Raw genomic sequence first — 20,709 nt, forward strand, 5'->3', positions numbered from 1 at the left:
CCACCCGGCCTCTTCTTTGCTAAATTCTTAAAACAAGTCAATGTACTTTGTACTGTGATGACCTACTTGATCAATTTGCTGGAAACAAAAATTCCAGCAAGAGCTTTGAGTTTTAGTTCTCGCGTCTGTAAAACGAATCGCCCAACTCCTTCATAGAGATGTTGTGAGGAGTGTGTGATTGTAGGTGGGAAACACTTAGCATGATACCCAGCATCTAAGTAGGTGCCTGGTAAGCGACATTTGCTATCTGCTTCTGGCCAAGTGTCTCCTCTGAACTGATATCTTGGTTGCAGATTTGCCATTGGGCCATGCCCTGGCCCTTCCATCTGCAAACTCCTCAGAATGCAAATTGAAGTACACTGAATAAACATAACCGTAGCAACATCCCTGTAACCTAGGGTGGCGTAGACTGCAGACAACTGGGGACATGGAGCCTCTTAAATGGAGCTGTCATACAAACATGCATTAGGAGAGACTCTGGGACTGCGGAGCCAACCATGGCATGCTTTGCAGGCTACACTGATTGATGGCAAGTCAAGAGCGCGCTTGGCTTATGCCTTTCTACGTGGACACTTCCTGATTATCCATTTACACAATACTTGTTCAGTTGTAAATGTGCACAAGACTTCCACCAGCAGATAATCATATTTAAATGATATATGTGTTTCAAATATGAAGGGCCCACAGAGCTTTTTCTTAAAGGCTGTGATTCGCCAGACCAGCTTTTGTGTCAAACCGTCTTTTGGCTTTCAAACTAAGTCCTGGCTGTCTGACACAGAGCATGTGGCTTCTCTCCGGGAGGGAGAGGCTATCTCAACTTCATCAATGTAAGCACAGATGACACATTTTGAAGAAAAGTAAATTTGCAGGTTGATGAGAAAACATCCGTCAACAGCTTTGGGGAGTTTCTGGTTGGGAGCATTTGCATTTCCAGGTACTTCCTACTCTGCCTGCATGCTGCACACTGGCGGGTGGCCTTACAAGCTGTCCAGGCTCATATGCAGCTATCAGCTGCCTAACAGCAAGAACGAGTTCTGAGAAACACGTTGTTCAGCAGTTTCACTATGTGCATATCACAGTTGCACAAATGAACACAGTTCCGACATCACCAGGCCATACACTCTAAGGGGTCATTGCTGTACTTGCGGTGCACGGCTGGCTGAATCAGCAAGATGCGGTGCGTAACTGAATTTGCTATCATCATCATCAGGAAACCCTTATTTATCGAACCTTTCAAAAAAAATCAGGAAAATAGTGAGATTTTCCCCTCTATTTCCTTTAAATTTTCAGTACAACTTTCCTAAACTCTAAACTTCAACTTTTGGGGAGAAGGAACATTTTTAAAATAAAAATTATCTAAAGCTGAAAGATGCTAGCTATTATGTAAAAGTCCAAAAAAAGGTGGAGGAAGATGTTAAAAGGCTGTTCAGACTCCTGAAGGTGGTGGTTTGAGGGCTGTTGCACCTCCAGAAGCTGCCTCTGGTGGGGAGTGGAAGGCAAAGTAAGGAAAGGGAAGAAGGAATGGCCAAGATGAAAGCAGAACAGAGATGAGAAAAATGAAGGAAAGGATTGGTGTCTGGGGCCCTGAGTGAAACATTCCAAAGAGGCTCTATACTCCTAGGCTTGGACTTGGAGCCCCCAGGCACAGAGGCTGCAGGTGCATGGAGCTCTGGTTTCTGATTGTTCCATCTCCACACTCAATGGGTGCACAAAGAGCCATGCTATTTCCTCTTGCATCCCTTCTCAGCGTCTGCCTGCAGGTGGCTGTCTGTTGACTTGCAACATTAGGAAGGAAGAGGAGGTTCAGGGAGAAGCAAATGCAGGCTGCAAAGCCCAGAGACTGGTTCCTTCCTGTGGATTGTCATTCTTTGCCTAGAAGGCCTCAGGCACATCTCTCCTATGCCTAAACAGTTTGCAAGTTACTGTCACAAAACCAGGAGAACAAGCACTGCCTGTTTCCAGTATCACTGGCAGGTTCCTGGGCTGCAGAGGAAGTCAATGGCAGAACTGTGCTGGACCCCTCACACTGATGAACCTCTGTAGCCCTGCGCAGGGCCCCAGGAGGTAGAGCCTTCTGCCTGCCACCACTGCTAGCGAATAGCCGAGCTGGGGCTCTAGTCCTGCAGCTCTCTGCACATCTGGCTGGCAGACCCAACCTCAGCATTTGCAGCTCTTCACAGCAGAGTCTTGGCTATTCTCACTCCCCCAGTCCTTCCCTTCCCTCCCGCCGAGGAGCAGTGTCGGCCTCATTTCTTTACGCATCTCACATGCACAGCGCTCAGCGAGCATCTTACTGGTTGCACAAATGCATATGTGATTATGTGAGGATCCCTAATCTAACAGTTCAATCAATTTGGCTGGGGCTGGTGAGGATTGCGGGGTGTGATGGGAGCGGTCTCCTGCAGGAGGCACTCATCCTTCTCCCTAGAAAGGAACACAGGGGTATGAACCTGTTATGGCTGTTTCAGGCACATAGGACTAACAGTGACACCTATAAAGGACTGCATGGGCAGGGAAGGGACAGAGAGAATCAACACGGTGCCATGCAGGAAGGAGGCCCAGGGAACTGTGGGGGGCCCAAAGGTGCTTTTCTGGATGATAGAAAGCTTACCAGACAGAATAAGCCCAAAGGAGAATGGAGACATGAGCTGTGGCAGGTTTCAGAATACTGTGGCCTGGCAAAAATGTAAATGTTCAGGCCCAGCATTGTTTTCAGGGTTCCTTAAACTGGAGAGCTCCTAGACAGTGGACGCCCAGAGTGTAGGTCTGTCTGCCGACAGCGGATACCCAGCCTGTGGATCTGTCTGCCGCCAAAACTCCTCCTGGCTCCACAGTGCACCAGCCAGCCTCCAGTCCTCAACTGCTGTTTGGTATCCACAGAACTGTGTGGCATCAGGCTGTGCACAGTCCCCGGGGAGGTGGGGTGTGGGGAGAGGATGGATATGCTTTCCACTCTGGAAGCATCTGGGAGAAGTTTTTGTCATTTGTTAGAATAAATCCTGTGCCTTCTTATTTTTTTTTCCTGAAAAAAACTTGCAAGATCTTTATCTACTCCTTGGAACACAAGATTTTAAAAGGTCAATTCCTCTCTTGTCGCTTATCATGAGAAACAAGGCTTAGACAGAATGCGAAGGGTGACCAATGCTACGGCTTTCTGTGAACTCCAGCAAGGGCAGACAGGGAGCAGCAGCACAGAGAGCTTTGCTTCTCAGTTTTCCTGAAATGCCTCCATCCAGGGTTCATCTTCCTGCTATCTGAAAGGAAACCCATGATTGTTTTTCATGGGGTCAAGAACACCTAAAGATATTATCATAACTTGAGGTGGCTTAAGGATCCTTTATCAAATGAGATCTGGTATTTAAATTCCAGTCTAGTTTTCTTTTTATCCTAGCTTTCTCTTTTTAAACACAAGCTTCAATCTATTTCTTGCTCTCCCACTGATCCACAGTGTGACTAGTGGGAAATCATTTCAGTTCACTGAACCTTAGTTTCCTTGCATGTAAATGTCTGTCTTCTAACTGTGTTAGAAGACACAGGGAGACCATGCACACACAGGAGTGTGTGCACATGGAGGGTGGAGGTCACGTACAGGGAGTATGTGCACATGGAGGGTGGAGGTCACACACAGGGAGTGTGTGCACATGGAGGGTGGAGGTCATGTACAGGGAGTGTGTGCACATGGAGGGTGGAGGTCACACACAGGAGTGTGTGCACATAGAGGGTGGAGGTCACATACAGGGAGTGTGTGTACATGGAGGGTGGAGATCACACACAGGAATATGTGCACATGGAGGGTGGAGATCACGTACAGGGAGTGTGTGCACATGGAGGGTGGAGGTCACACACAGGAGTGTGTGCACATGGAGGGTGGAGGTCACACACAGGGAGTGTGTGTACACGGAGGGTAGAGATCACACACAGGAGTATGTGCACATGGAGGGTGGAGATCACACAGGAGTGTGTGCACATGGAGGGTGGAGGTCACACACAGGGAGTGTGTGTACACACAGAGGGTGGAGGTCACGTACAGGGAGTGTGTGTACATGGAGGGTGGAGGCCACACAAAGGGAGTGTGTGTACATGGAGGGTGGAGGTCACACAAAGGAATGTGTGCACATGGAGGGTGGAGGTCACACACAGGGAGTGTGTGCACATGGAGGGTGGAGGTCACACACAGAGAGTGTGTGCACATGGAGGATGGAAGTCACGTACAGGGAGTGTGTGTACACACAGAGGGTGGAGGTCACGTACAGGGAGTGTGTGTACATGGAGGGTGGAGGTCACACACAGAGAGTGTGTGCACATGGAGGGTGGAGGTCACACACAGGAGTGTGTGCACATAGATCTGTAGATCTGTTCCCCAGTGGGGTCTGAATCACCCCATTTCCTATGACAAGCAGCTCTGATCCCACCAAAGTTGCAGGGTGGTGGCTCTTGTGTGCCCAGGCATCATGCAGAAAGCAGCAAGTCCCATGGTTGGAAATACAGCAAACAGGATGTATTCGTGCTGTGTTTCATGTGAAGGTATAGCTGAACCTGTTCTCTAACCTATTCTTGTGAGTGTGTTTGGGGGTGGGGGTAGGAGATGCACTTCCATTTCCCAGGGACACTCAATTCTTTTGTTATCCAGATGTTCAACAGCTGTTGGGGGACTGTGGCCAAGGCTCTGGGCTCTTGAGTAGGGAATGACTTCATGGTGTGATTCCTCTCCCCCTCTCTTCTTTTATATGAAGGTTAATGTCAGTCCTTGGAACTGATCCTACATGGCAAGGGGAAGGGGGATGTGGGGGAAGTCAGACCGATAATTTAGGCTGATGTATCTTTCCCATGAAGAGCCAAGCATGCTTGCTCTTTATCTTGCCCCAAATCTAGGAAACCTGGTCCGTCTCCCCGTTTTGCTCTGCCTTAGCCCACGCGACCTCTGAGAACACAGAAGCCCTTTCCTTTCAAGAAAGTCCTGCCACTCAATGTCATCTTCTTATAGTGTTTCCTATTCTCACAGGCCATCTGCACTTAGCTCAAGGTTTCTCCCCATTTGTGTTCCTGGAGTGCAGAGACAAGACTCAGTCAGCTCTGTGCCTAGCTTGTTTCACGTCTCGGTCCATGCTTAGAATTCAGGATGCTTATGGGGCACAGGAATTACTGACTACCATAGCTTCTGATCCAGTAAAGGAACTCCTAGCCATGCCAAACCCCAAGAAGAGATGATGGGCCTCTTATCTCTGCTGGGCGACCAATATTAAGCCTGTGAGCTCTGTGTTGACAGTTACACCATGGGGCCGAGGCCTGGCTGCCTGGACCCAACTGCAGCAGGCAGAAGGATTGAAAAGTTGGCTCAGCCAGAAAGCAGTGGTCCCAAACTGCTTTTTCTGGACTGTCAGAGCCAACTCAAGGCAAACGGGGCAAAAGCAGCAGAATTAGCCTTTAAATTCTTACGGTGCTTTATAAATTTAGATTCACTCTAAGTAGACAGTGACTGAAGACTGAGATGTTCAGTTTCTGGCTGGTTCATTTCCTATTTTGCACAGTACACTAGAAACTCCCTTGGTATAAATATAAGGCAGCTGTATAAATACACGTGGACTAGGCTGATTCTGAGGCCAAAATGAGAAAGAACTGGTTAACTGTTCAGATTTTTTTTCATATTCCTACCTTTTTATTGTCTTAATCACCTCCTGAAATTGTCATAATCAGGAAGTATCATTCAGTTTTCCAGGTGAAAAAACAGAGCACTTCATGGTTGTATTTTTCCAGTTTCACACAACAGAATAATGAAAACTGAGTCTATGGCTAATATAAAGACTAGAGAGAGCCTCACCATCCAGCTGCCTCATGTTATAAATGGGGAGAGTGAGGCCCAGAGCCACCAAATAGCTTGCCTAAGGATGCACAGAGAATCAATGTAAAAACTGGAATTCAGACCTGCAGACTCTCCACTCACCAACACTGCATAAGACAAACTTTCCTCAGGTTTTGGCTATCACTTTAGAAAAAAATTCAAAGTCAAGGCCAATTCTACCACAGATTCACACTCACAGGGACAGAGGGAGCAAAGGTGTCCCCTGCTAAACTTGGTGAGGGTTACCACCAGAATCAAAGAGGAACTCTCGACCAAAGGAAACTCCAGCTCCGTGCCCTGGACAAACACCCCCCTGAAACCTCCGTGATGGCTGCTGCTCCAGCAAGGAGCATGTCATAACTTCGTCATTCCACCACTGAGTTGGCTGAAAAGCTTCTCCATATGCCTTATCTTCTCTGCTAGCCACAGAATGGCAATAGATTTCATTTACATTTGTTCATTTTTAATTACTTCAAATGAAACAATTAGCCATGTGCTCTCATGCCTTAAGCCACATGTTCAGCTTTCCACTTGCCCTATGGGCACCCAGCTGGACAGCTGGTACCTTGGTAATCTGTTAACTAAGCAATGCCACTTCCCACCCTATGCCCAAGCCCTTCTTACCTCCATCATTATCTTTGCTGTCACCACAGGCGGTTTCCATGGAAGTGTCACAGCCAGCTCCTCTCCAGCCCAGCTGACAGACACAGTGCCACCCATTGAGGTCCAAGGTACATCTGCCATTCCCATTGCACAGCCCAGGGCAACCCTCTGCAAGACAAAGCACATGGAGTCCAGGTCTGCTCATGCCCAGCTGGCTGCAGTCACACACATGCACACCTGACCAGCTGTCACATCCATCAATGTAGGGACGCCCACAGCCGGCCAGTGAGGTAAGTCTCACCAGCAACTCCCACTCTACAGGGAAGATTGCCTAAGGTGGCACAATCACAGGCGCAGGAAGAGGCCTGAAAGCTACACCTTGTGCAACCCCTTCGTGCCAAAGTGTCTGGCTAGAGCTGCAGTTAGCAGAGGTAGACATGTCAGACTCTGGCAGGTAGAGCTTTGGCCCTTGCTTCTTGATCACTTTGCTGCATTTCCCCTGTCTCTGAGAGCTTTTTGGAACCAAGAAAACATCTCCTTACTTATTTTTATAGCCCTCCGTGCTTTTGCATGTCACTCCAAAGGACTGTATTCTTTTCAACTCTGGTTACTTGGTCAACTGCATAGGATGTTAGTTTTTTTCATGTATTTTGTCTTCTTTGACTCCAAACAACTGCCTTTGTACTGAGTGAGACAGCCGGGTTCTTTTTCTTACCACCTTGTCTACAAATACACTTTGAAGACATTATATACCCAGGGGCAACCCCATGACTGTCATAAAAGAGATAGGGCTGTGTGTAAATGCAAACACAGCTCCAGGCAGGCCACTCTGCCTTCTTTTTGTGCATCCTACATCTATCTGCTTCCCACCATTTATGCACCTTCTATGGACGTTGTTGGAGGGATATCACTGAGTAAGACCTGGTCCTTATCCTGGAGCAGCATGCAGCTCAGCAAAGGGGACAAGTTTGTCTATACTAACAATGCTACTGGCAGGTGTCCTAAAGACGCACAAGCTCATCGGAGAGCCCTGGAGACAAGGCAGCTAGGAGGGCTGGGTGACATTTAGACTCTGCCTGGGCTCTGACTGTATCATAAGGTACAGGATCTTCCTTACTGTAGATATAGATTCACAGGTTTCTGACTATCACTTTTTCAAACCCCTGAGTCTGTGGCTCAGAAATCTCTTTCTGAGAATAAGTTATAGAGCTTGTCTCATCCTCTGTCATATGGTTTTCCTCAAGGCCTCATTCTAACCAATCTGTCAATATCCTGGTCTGAGGGACTATACGGAAAATCACAGACACACCTTTCATTTCTTCTCTGCCCGTGTTACCCGAACACTCTGTTGGCTGAGAAGCTTAACGTGCTTTACTAGCATGAATGGCAAACTACCCCAAAGATGGCTACCAACAGCAAAAAACTGACCCTTTATTCTTCAATGGGACAACAAATGGGAAAGAAGTCATGCTGTACCAGTCAGGGCCCAAGGTAGTCACTCACTAAGTGGCTGATCAATCACAATCTACAAATTTTAGTGTATCAAGGAGACTTTCGATCCTTGACTGCTACTCCAAAGGGAAAGAAAAGAACATGCCCATTTCCACTTGAGATGTTTAATACATCAACCAATCAATCTGGCCATTGGGTTTTCTTTTTTTTTTTTTAAGATTTATTTATTTTTATCAGAAAGGCAGATACACAGAGAGGAGGAGAGACAGAGAGGAAGATCTTCTGTCCGATGGTTCACTCCCCAAGCAGCCACAATGACTGGAACTGAGTCAATCTGAAGCCAGGAGCCCAGATCCTCTTCCGGGTCTCCCACATGGGTACAGGGTCCCAAGGCTTTGGGCTGTCCTTCACTGCTTTCCCAGGCCACAAGCAGAGAACTGGTTGGGAAGTGGGGCTGCCAGGATTAGAACCTGTGCCCATATGGGATCCTGGCACATGCAAGACGAGGACTTTAACCACTACGCTATCATGCTGGGCCCACCACTGGGTTTTCAAACCAAAGGCAGTAATGTTTCTCAAGAGTGTACACCAAGTTGAGAAGGGATTCCTCCGGAAGTTTAGAACTGGAAGGCTTTGAGGAAATATGGACACCCACCAGCATGGCTGCTTCCAAAAGCGATCAAGAAAGAAACTGTAATAGTGGTCCCCAGGAACAGTGTTGTGACACATAGGTAGCTCCACAGGCATTTACGCAGGATGACATGAGCCACCCTTAGAAACCCAAACTATCACAGCTTTTCCCCGGTTAGTATCATTTAAACTTTTATCCATCTGGTTGGGACTTGCTTTGAACCATGTCTCATTTGTATTTGGATTTAGTCTTTGGTGTCTGGATGAGTTGGGCACAAAATTGAGTTTCTTTGAGCTTACTAATACAATAAGAGGTTAAATAAGATACTGTGTGCATGATGCACAAAACTGGCAATCAGTTCAAATACAGTAGCTGAATTTTCCATTCATTCTTACCTTCTCTCTGTTTTGGGCAGAGGGCATATAATACTGTCAATTGTACCTGAAACCTCAGGCAGGGCTCAAAGAAAGACAAAATAAGAAACTGGGGCAGTTATCTAGGTCAGAGCCAGCAAATATGTTCTAGAAAGGTCCAGACAGTAAACAGGTGAGTTCTGCTGCAATGACTCAACTCTGCCACTGCATTGAAAGCAGACATGTACAACTGGCAAATGAGCGAGCATGTCCATATTTCAATAAAACTTTATTCATACAAAATAGACAGTGATGACAATGCCAACTTCCACAGATTGAGTGAAGGCTCCTCTGGTTGGCCAAAGATGTTCAGTTCTGATGTTTGGGGCTACTGAACCCTACTTAATCCTAAACTCTTCAGCAGAGTCCTGTGGGGTGACTGAGCAGAGAGCCTGGACTGAAGAGATCTGAGTTCCCTTCCTACCACCACTTCATGCACTCCCTGTGAAGCTGGGCAAAATGTTTACCTCTAAGCTTTGTTTTTTTTTCCAATTGTAAAATGGTGATAATGTCCTAATTTAAGAAGGATGAAATGAGGCAACATATTCAAATTGCTTTTCACAGTAACTACCACTAATACACCTTGCTTTGTTCCAGGAAGGACTTTAAAAAGTGGGTCTGATAATCTCAAATGATACTGTTCAAGGTGAACTATGTAAAACACTTAGTGGGCTCCGAAAGACATTGCATCCTGTATTTACTATTTTGCAGTGTCACACTGAATATGAATACATTATAGGCTCTAAGAGGTTCTATAATCATATAACTTGCCTATTTTATCATTAGAGAATATTTTCTAATTTGACCTCAGGATCTTTTCACTCTCCCATTACCCTTATAATCCTCCACTCCATGAGGAACCATGGGGAAAGCAGCTCTGGGCACAGGGTGCTCCATGCACACTTGTGGTACCATGCTCAGGTCCCCTGTAGGAAATGGTATCCTTAGGGGAGTAAGCTCTACATTTGGGATTACAGGGGCATGCTGGCCACAGTCAGTTTCTCCCAAGCACCCTGGATACACCATGAGGATCTGCAGTGTCTGCTTGGTCTCAGAGGCACTTTGAATGCCTGTGAGTAGGAGGCAGTTTTGCTCTCATGAAGCCAGTTGATTGTGGGCAGCCACATTCCCAGTAGGCAGCATAAGGATCCTCCTCCAGGAAGACTTGCTGACCCTTAAAACAACATGCTTGATCCTTGCCCATCACTGGAGCTCGTTTATCCCACTTCCTCTGAAACTCAACAGGTCTGAGAGCCCAAGTGACAATCCCTGTCCTGTTCCTGGTATTTCTTCCTGTTTGTTCTTTCACAATACTGCCAGGTTGAGTCTTCCAAAGAACAACTGTGGTCAAGTCATCTTGCGTTACAACAGTAAAGTCAGTGCCTCTCTTATACCCTTATGCTAAATTCTACAGTCTACAAGGTTCTTGCTTGCAGGAGCAGGGAGTCTTCTTGGTAAGTGACCCCCAGAGCCCCCTCTGTCATCACTTCCATCACACACTGTGGGAACGGTTTAGTGCCTTCCTTGCTAGACCGCTTGTACTCCCAGAGCATGGGCCATTTCCGTTGGCCGTTAAGGAGTTGACTGTATTTGTTGAGTGAATATTGTTTATTTAGCCTCTGCCAAGGCAAGTGGAAAGTGGAAAGCAAAGAACAAAAGCTGGCTTGTCTTTGAAGTGCAAAATACAGTCTCCTCTGACAAGCTCTGAGCTGTGGTACAGCAGCTTGATTTACACCTAGATTTTGCCAAGAAACACTTGTCTTTCAAAGCAACCTATGATGCGTTAACCTAATCCAACCTAGGGCCTGGTGTTGATATTTTCTGAACTGAAGAGCAGTACAGGTGGTTTGAGACAAAACATGAGAATGCTATCTTGGAAGATCTACACAGGAGGCAAAAAAACAAAGGTCTCCCAGTGTGACAAGGATGTGGGATATGAACCCAGGCAGCGTGACTCCAGAGTGTATGCCCCTAAGCACTGAGCACAAGTTTAGTTCACAGGTTCTGTGAGGGTATGAGCATAAGAAATGAGTGAGTATGTAATGGTATCTCCTCAGGGAGCCTTTTACCAGCACACAAACCTGACCCTCCTGACACTTATTCTTAGGGTAATGAGACCTATGGAAAAAACTAGAAGCTGTCTCATGAACACAAAATGTTCAAAAGGGAAGGGATGACCATCTTTACGGGATATTCTTCAAAGGTAAAACTTACCAAGGTCAGGCCTTCTCTGAAAAGGAAAACAAACAGGATCATCCACTCTCTCGGAGGCCAGGGTTTGTTTCTCCCTGGTCTCCAGAGCCTGGCACCTGTACCTAGTCCACAGTGGGTGCTCCACAGGTGGCTGTTGGATGAATGAACACAGCAGTGACAGAATGTATCCTTAAAATTTCTTAGCTTGCTCTTGGATTTCTTCCTCTCTTAGGTCACCTACTTTGGTGCCTAGCATTTTAATTTGATGGACCATGGGCCATATGGGAGGGGCTGAATGATAGGAGATGGGATGGAAAGGATGAAGGATGTATGCATGCGTGGGCAGAGAGAGGGACAACAGCATGATGAGATGCCGCAGACAGATCTGAACAATTTGAGGGGTGGTGGTGGTGACATTTCTGGTTAATCAACCACTCAGGATGTAAAACTGGCCCTCTTGGCCAGTGACTGCTGTAATATAGCTAGGGATGTGGCAGTGTGTAGATATTATGCTTGTGGGATATATATATGTGGCTATATACATGTTTCTTTTATGTTCATACACACACCACACACACACACACAAACAGGAAAAATAGAGGAAGGAAGATCATACCTTTAACTACCCTATCCAGATAGTGAGCTTAGGAGATAAAAGACAGGATATTTAGGGTAGGACCAAGTAAGTGTAGCATTTCCTGCACCATGCTGGGTACTAAGGAGATGGAGGGGAATGTGCTCTACGCTGGGGCAGGCCACTGCCGTGGTGGGGATGAGAGGGTCAACACTAGGACAACACAGGGAATGAAGGAGAGCAAGCACATTCTCCAGGAAGGGCAAAACGGGGCTTCGACTCACTGTGTGACCCAGGCTGATGGAAACATGACCAAATCAACAAGAAGACACATGGATAAGGAAAGAGGGGGGAGGATGGGAAGCTGCAGAGGTAGCCACATTCCTGTTCCATCAAGTCTGTCCAGCTTTCTGAAGACTAGAACCTGTCCCCTTTTGTCTGCCCAGGGTCACATCCAGTCCCTCTCCAGGGGAAGTAGCTATGTCAAGAATAAGTGTATCCTGTCTGTGCTCCCAAGAAGTGGCAATTCAGAAATACACACAACGTGAATCATCTTTGAAATGTTTCAGGGAAGTGGGTTGAGTTTAGGGTTATCTGGTGGCCATTCATGACTGTGCCACATACACCTGTGCTCACATTTACGCAGAGGCAGAATGCTCAGTGCTTTAAGTAAGACACAGCCCTCCTTTGCGCATCTTACATGGACTAGACATTACTGTGCAAAGCAAAAGAGGGAAAGGAAAACCTCACTCCTTCTCAGGGTTTACTTAGATAAGGCATGCTTTGTTTTCCAAAACAGGGGTTGTGTCCCAGCCTTGTTATTTGGCAATGCAAGCTTCTGATTATTTGCTGCTCTGAAATATCTCTTCCCAACCTTATCTCTTCTTTCATGTCCCCCTCTCCTCCCTGACCAGTGCAGGGGAGGAGGTACCTGACTGAGAGCTCAGAGCAAGGTAGCCTTTTCACTCCCTGCCCAGATCAGGAATATCATTTCCCCTTCCACACTAGGCTGCAGTCAGGTCTGTTTGGGGAGGCTCCTTTGCCTTGTGACCTTATACCCTGCTCTTGTGTTCTCATAAAGGCCAGACCAGGTGGAGGAGTTCTCCTGAAGGACCTGATGTCTGGTCCTCAGTTCAACTTAATGAATCCCAAGTCCATGAACTAGGGCTGGATGATAACGACACGGCTTTATCTGGAAGCCCAGGGGTTCTGTAAAAACATTTTTGCTTTCTTCATTAAAAAATACAAATTTTGTATTCTCACTCTTCTGGAAAGGACAGACATGGTTGTCTAGCAATAAACATTTGTCTCAAACGACTGGTGGATGAGAGGCTGAGTTTGTAGTTTAGGTGCCCATCTGTGTCAAGACAGAATATGCTTCTGGAGGGTGCACAGCCAAGTGGAAAATTGGGAAGAAAAAAAATTTTTTTAACTTGGCCTGCATGCTTCCCTTCATGCTGTGAGGCTCAGGAGATAGGCTAAGGGAGCATTAAGGAGAGTGGCTTGTTAAGCAGGAGTGAATCAATAAAGCTGTGGAAGGCCAAAGACAGCAACAGCCCATAGGACCACCTCTGACTTAAGGGGATAACTGTCTTGTTTCTGGTTTCATCTGTTCAGCATTGGTCAAACTTCTTCATCCAGTCTTGTGAAGAGGTCTAGCATTTCTTAGACTTCACCTGTTGGGCTATGCCATCAAAGAGCAAGAAAGCAGACCTCCTGGCACAGGGAGTCTCCTGAGCTTTCAGATCTGTTGAGTTTTTGGACAGGCCTCACTCCAAGTTCTGAGGATAACTCTCGACCCAGTTAACAGAAGAGGCAGCAGGATGAACCCAGATTGGTTTCCTGGTCATTGTCATGTTGGATGGATGACCAGACAGGGATTCCAATGGTTTTGCCGCTGTGCAGCACTCACGCTGAGGAGGCTGTTTGATGACACAGCCTATCTGGATTGTGTCTTGATTAAACGGTAGTGTCCGACTGTGGTTAGTGAAGACTGCATCCATTCTACAGAACAATCTTCACAAACCCAGGGGCTACAACAGAGACCCTTCTATCTTCCAACGCCATTTAATTTTCAATCCCAATACTGTAATAACAATCTCTATTAAATGCCAATGTTTCAAGACCTTTAAAAAGGCTTATTAGTTTCTGCAGATTACAGGTAGGAGAAGCCAGCACAGGTGACTGTAGTTTTCCGAAGTCAAGTGTGGACATTCAAAACTTCAGGTCTTGACCCCACAAATCAATAGGGATTCCTTTGCTATGAAGAAACCTCAAGTTCTCCTAGGAATTAAAAAATCGATATCCGCCAATCAATATCAAGTCCAGGAGTCTTCTCAGAAGCACAGCTGGCTTGTCTGTTATTCAAAATGGAAGTAACACGCAGATCTTGTATAGGCCAATGGCATTCACTCACAAAAGGCATATGCCAAAGGCCACATGATTGTTGTTCTTACTGTTTGAAAATCTTGTCACATGTGCTTACTCTCAAGTGCAATGTTTTAAAATTCCTTGATGTTCAAGTACTAACACTGGAAAGGACAAGGTAAGATCTGTAAGTTTATGTTGTGGAAGGCAGATTGAAGACTTGGTAAAATCCCTCAGTCTTCCTCCCCAGATGACAGCAGTGAAGCCATCTTGCCGCTCAGGTCACATTTACTCTTCAGACATTTCAGAAATACTTGTTGGACTCTTAATATATTAGTGTTGTTTTAAAAATCTATCAAAAGTGTGTGCCACGAAAGCAACCATGCATGGACTTCAACATGTTATTTTCAATCAAAATGAGTTTATCTTTTAATTTTCCATGAAATTTTGAAGTCCTCTCATGTTTCTGTCACTATGCAAGAAGTAGAAGCAGTGGTGGCAACTGGCTGTTGATGATACTGATTCTGAGCCTTGGGCATGAGGTTGATCTGTGAGGTCTCAGTCTCTTGGGTGCTTCTATGATCACCTGCATGAAAATGCCTTTCCTTGATGCACTTGCACCAAACAGAGCTCCCAAGAAGCTTCTCTGAGCATTATCTCAAGAAGCACATGAACTTCCTATCAAAGGTTATGGAGAAAATGACATGAGGTTTCCCATTCTTCTCTAGGAGTCTCAGCTCAACTCTTCACATTAGACCACATTAGGATTAGCCAAGGTTCACAGAGCAGGTGATAGGCATGGGGGCTTAAAAACATCTGAACTTCTCTCAGTTGACAACCCCCCAAGGAGATATTCTGAGACTGTGGATACACTCATGCTCTTCTCTCTTTGGAGAAATGGTTGGTGAATCAGCAGTGGGTATTCACCTGGAGGGGAACTCACACAACCCAAGAGTTTTCCTCCAGTTCCCAGCTCAACCAACTATTGGCTGAAATCTCCCACAACTATCAGTGAAGCTAACACTGGCTCCTGCAATGTGAAGTAGACTCCGGAATGCCCTGTTCTCTCCTTGTCAACATTTGTCCTGTCACATGGCAGGTCTTGTTGGGAGAGATGCTTTTGGGAAGGGTTAGGTCACACAAGGTTATCACGTGGTGCTGCCGCCTCGTGGATGACCTGGGTGCTCTTCATTAAGGACTGTCTGATTAAGAGACAGAAACCAGAGGGTGGCTACGCAGAAGTGGACCCAGCACTCTAGAAGATTCTGTGGCTTTTCCTGATACTTTCTCTTCATCGTGATGTCTGGACTTGTTCACTCGAATAATTATATCGTCAGAACATTGTTTTGATCTTTACTTCCACAGGTGGCTTTTGTGTAAGAATTGGGATTGATACAATCGGACAACTTTCTTGAACTCTAGTAAGTAATTGTGTGTATCTATCATTTTAAACAATCAGATTTGAGGTGGAAGTCGGAATTTTACAAATGTAATCAGAAGCTGGCATTTCCCACAAGTGTTTTGAGACTTTGTAGACAAGGGGCATTAAGGCCAAAAAAAAAAAAAATCACAGAATTGGTCCAAAATGTTAGTAGTGTTTTGGAAGAAATAGGAAACAATTAGGCATCTTAAATGTAACTATGACACTCTGTGTCCTCCAGAGACATCAGAGTTCAAGTCTCAGAGTTCAGGGACACATAAAATTTCTGAAAGACATCTAAAAACATGTTTTTGATGGCACAAGGCTAACAATATACTTGAGAAGACACCAAAATGATGCACTAGGAAAACTGGGTTCTCTTTACACAGATGGGGATACAGTGTCAAGCAAACAAGAACAAGAACAAAGAACTCCTTTCTCTTGGTGGGGTTGCTCTAGGGGCAGGTGACTCCATTATGAGCTGATGGGTGTGCATTACTGTATGCAGTGCAGGAGAGGGCTAGAATTATGTCACCCATGGGGACCTCATCCAGCCATCCCATGCTATGACTCACAGAGAAACAGTGTCCCCAAATAGCCATAGGGTCGTCTTTCCCACGGGGATTTCCCCAAAGGCCTTCCTTCAAGATGCAGAAACAAGTAATTCCTCATGTAAGGACTTAGGACTCAAAGTGTAGTGTACTCAATGAAAACACTATCACTACAGGGGGTGCCACTGTCAAATTCCTGGTATTATGAAAACCAACTTTTCAGAGAAAAAGGGATGGCTTCCAGAAAAGACAAGGTGGGCTAGAGTCTCTCAGAGAAGGTATTTAATTCCTGTTACAACATAGCTCTTGGAAACATCAGGGGAATCAAAAGTTTCTTATATTGGGGACTTGGACACAGGAACTCATGCTTCTCATCTTTTAAAAATTGTGAGCTCCCTCTTATAGGGTGACCAAGTCATTTCTGTTTCTGGAGGACAGCAGTGTGTAAGCAAACAGGCTGTCTTCTCTCCTGCCTCCTCCACACGGAGTTCCCTGAATCAACACCACGGAGACCAGTTCTTTTTTTGCTATGGGGAAGAGCGTCCTTGCGGCAGCACAGGTGCTAGCTGCACAATCATGACCTGTTGTACAATAATCCAATCTGATACAGGAAAAAATGTAACACTCCAAGTGTTTAACTTTTCCCATCAACAGATTTTTTTTTCCTTCTCCTAAATGATCCTCACAGGGAGTGAAGTTCCCTAGAAACTTAACAAAATGCTTCTTATTACCATCAAAGATTACATGGGGATTTCTTCTCATTGCTATTAGTAAGAAAAAGAAAGCATCCATCGAGGTTCCTCTAATTGGCAATCCCCACATTGGATACCCTATGTCCTACAAGGTTACTGCAATCCGCTGTAGCACCAAGGGGTTTAGTTTCTCATAGGGATGTAACTGGCCATAAGCAGAAACCCATGGGGAGAAGGGAAGCATGTGGGGAAATTAGACAAGGACAAAGAAAATGCTCACCACACAATGAAACGTGATGGATTGCCAGGCCCAAGTCCTTTCATCTGAGCCATTACTGCTGCTCCACTACCTCTCCCCTGTCCTGTGGCATTTTTCTGGTGTTAGGACTGCCATCCTTCCTCTCACAGCATGCATAGTGACCCTGTCACATTTCTAACCTGCAGGGCAAAGAGTGTGTGCACCTTCAACAAGGACTGTGTTCTTAGGGGCCACAGTGTGTGCAGGAGAGGACACCTGGGTTTCCTGGCATGACAATACAAGGGATCCTGCTGTGAGCCAGGCTGATGAGCATGCACAGGACAGAACTGGAAGGCAGCCCACCCTTGACCCTGACATGAGTCACCTAGCACTGGATCAAAGATAATCTCCCAGAGACCAGGTCTGGGTCTCGTTAGGGGGCTTTGGGACAGTCCTAAGGTGCTGTGATGCTGACATAAGGTAGCCGGGGGGCAGGTTGAGTGACCATGGTGTTCTGCCATGGGGAGATGATGAGGCAGGGTGAGCAAGGGCCAGAGCCAAGTGGGTGAGGATCCTGGAGTGTGACCAGGGGAACCAGACATAGTCTCGGGGGACAGCAGCCAATGCCTCCGGAGAAGACCTGGCCCTGGCTGGGCAAAGCCACAGAGCAAGCAGCTAGCAAGGAGAAAATGGAGCCTCAACTTCCTGTTGCTCCTCTCTAAAGCAGACAGGACCTCAGGTCTCTGCAAGAGAGGAATTAACTCGCAGCCTTTCATGGGCTGTCGAGGCAGAGGCTTTAGCATGTTGCTCCACATATTGCAAAGAGTCAGGGACTGGAAGCCCCCATCATTATTAATGTCAATCAATGTCAGGGGTTACCCAGCCATGCTGTAGGTTTTGCAGGCACCCAGGATAGAATCTAATGGCAGGCTGCAAGATGAAAAGAATGAAGAAAAAAAACAAAAACAAAAAATAAACAAACAAACAAAAAACCCTCTTGGCAAATAAGAGGCAGGTCTGTTTGCCTAAAGCTCCTTTGTCCCTCAATAGCTTCAGGACTTGTCTTCCAGTTTCTGTAAGACCTAAGAAGTTGCTTTTGCCAGCTGGAGCAGCACCCAGATTCCCTGCTTTCTACAGCCAGCCATGTGCTCACCATCTGATCACAGAGCCCTCCTTAAAAAAAAAAAAAGGAAGGGGAGAAGTTAAAAACACACATACACAAGCCAGCTGATTCAATAAAGAGCTTTTGGGGAGTGTTCATTTCAGGATAATAAACCAAGCAAAACGTCTGGCTGTGTTTAAAATCAACAAAAGCAGCAGGAATGGCAGCAAGAACGGAACAAAGTGATCAGCTTGTTTTGAAGGCTGCCAGCGGCGCTGCTTCAGCGGGGGCTGTAGGTGAGGAGCCCCCAGGAGAGGGGGAAGGAGACACAGGCAGACAGGCATTTTGCCCAGGCCTGGCAGTAGGTAGATGGGGCCTTGGAGTCAGAGGAGGAACTTCCCTTAACATTCTAGGCCTCTTGGGAACTCTGGCCCAGGAGGTCAGTGCCAGCAGAAAGCTGGGGGCTAGGCCAGCATCATCCCGGCTAGATGAACAAGCATTAACAATGGCTACTTGTCTTGACTCTGCCACCAGGAACTAGCCTGTGGTAAGCTCTCCGCACATGACGACTCCCATCATTGGGATAAGTTGAGTTCAGAGGGGCAATGGGGCACGGTTGTTCCTTTCTGGACACAGAGCTTCTTAGCAGGAAGCTGAATGGCATGGAGTCAGGGAAGGGACAGCTGATGTGCTAATATGCAAGCAAACCTGGAAGTGGGTCAACTGCTACCTGGAAAACACAAACTGGGAGCAAGAAGTTTGAAAAATGCCAAATTGTAAGTTTAAATGCCACGGATAATGAGGACAAGCTAGACTTAATGTGACCAGATGAAAGGACATTGGTTCCCATTCCTACAAGCCATGCGGATGCAGGCCAGCCCTGAGATGCCCAGGATGGGGTGGGGGTGGGAGGAAGCCAGGTATCCTGCAGACCAGAGGAGGGACCCCAGGGCCTCGGCCCACCATACCGATGGTGCAGTGCTCGCCATTCCAGCCGGGGCTACACTCGCACTTGCCGTCGCGGCAGGTCCCGTGCTCAGCACAGCGCGGGTGGCAGGCCCGCTGGTCGCATGCCGCCCCCATCCAGCCATCCTCACAGCGGCACGTGCCCCCCACGCACACACCATGGCCTCCACAGTCAGCAGCACAGATCTCTGTAGGGAAAGAGGGAAGATAAGAAGAAACAAACATTGAGCATATTACTGGTATGAACAGTACCACTCAGTTACCTACAGAGACTTCTGGGAGCAGTCAGGATTCCAGAGGCTTGGGACAATGGCCCTCAGTCAAGGACAAATCTCTGGGCAAAAGCCTGGTCTTTGCATCCATGTGCAACCCAAACAGAAGGGATGGAGGAGCTCTGCTTGGCTTGCTCATCCCTGCTGCCAGCTTGTCTGCACTTCTGTGCTTGTCACTTCCAAAGGGGACCTGGCTTCCAAGCAGAGGAGAGCAGTCAAATTTAATTAAAAACTGGTTATGTGTGAAAACAGGGGGAGGAGGTGTCCCCACAGCCAAGTGGAGTGCTCCTGGGTCTGGCTGGGGCCTGTATGTCCTGACAGGTGGAGGTGGGAGATGGCCAGCCCCTCCTCCCCGGTGGTGATGCCCTGGGCTGCCGTCCCCAGCCCGCAGCTTGCACTGCGCTTTCACTGGGCTGGTTCTCTCGGCTCCGGCTCATTGCTTCTTCATGCTCAACACCATCAAAATGGGCTTGTGGATCTAAAGCAAACAGCTGGGAGGGGGAGCACTTCATAGCCGGAGTGGGGTTGCCTACCCCTCACAAAGGCCAGTCTGTGCCATGACGCACAACACACAGTGCCCAATTCACAAGCCCTTCAGGCGGGCGCCAGGCCAGAGACTGCTTCACGCTGGCTGCAGGCAGTGGCTGGGCAGCAGACATCAGGCAGCTGCTCCATAGGACATGTCTGCGGTTGCTGCAGCCAGGGACCATGCTGGAAGTCCTGACTTGGTTCTTGCACCATCTGGCCCAGCAAGTCTTCAGATGCCTTGTGAGAATCCCAGCATTGTTCATTTCATCCAAGCCAGATTAACTGGCACCCACGTCAGGCTGCCTTTGCCTTTCATTCCTTTCCAAGCCGCTCTCCTGGTTTAGGAGAGGCTACCATTCCAGTTTCTTGGTGGGGGTTGGTGGGTGGGGGGAGGGCGAAGGGGGAGGAAAGTACACAAAAGTAGATCTCAGAGGCTCAGATCTTTCCTGGCAGGCTAGAACACAGTGGATAAAATGGTTGAAAATGTAAAAATGGTAGGAGAAGCTTTCACTTGTAGTATGTTGCTTGGCCAGTCACCCAGCTGAGCACATGTACTCAAAAGCAAGGTATTTGTTACTTGCAGTAACACAAGAGACTGCTCCAGCTGCCCAGAAGAGGCGGCAGCTGCTGGAAAACGGAGGCAGACATCTCTGATGCAGAGCTGGGGCCCTGGGTTCTATGCTAAGTTCAGGAACTTCTGAGTTGTGTGGTTTCATGGAGCCACAGTTCCAGGTCTGGAGGCCAGGGAAGGGCAGCTGTAGGAGCATGATGAAGTACCCTCATGGTTTTCATTCAAACATGGAGCCTTCTCTGACGGAGATACACCTTGTGGTCATACATTTGCTCCCTTCCTTTCCACATTACATAA

General features: G+C 47.1%; 1 protein-coding gene across 1 annotated transcript in view; it reads right to left on the reverse strand.

Moving 5' to 3' along the window:
* The window catches only part of TENM4 (teneurin transmembrane protein 4), a 686,631-nt gene that overhangs the window by 96,104 nt on the left and 569,818 nt on the right, over positions 1 to 20,709 (reverse strand). The window contains 2 exon segments of the mRNA XM_004589844.2: positions 6,464 to 6,610; positions 19,044 to 19,229. Coding sequence (XP_004589901.2) covers positions 6,464 to 6,610; positions 19,044 to 19,229 — 333 coding nt within the window.

The sequence above is a fragment of the Ochotona princeps genome, chromosome 4 (assembly GCF_030435755.1).
Source record: "Ochotona princeps isolate mOchPri1 chromosome 4, mOchPri1.hap1, whole genome shotgun sequence".
In the NCBI taxonomy this organism is placed as follows: domain Eukaryota; kingdom Metazoa; phylum Chordata; class Mammalia; order Lagomorpha; family Ochotonidae; genus Ochotona; species Ochotona princeps.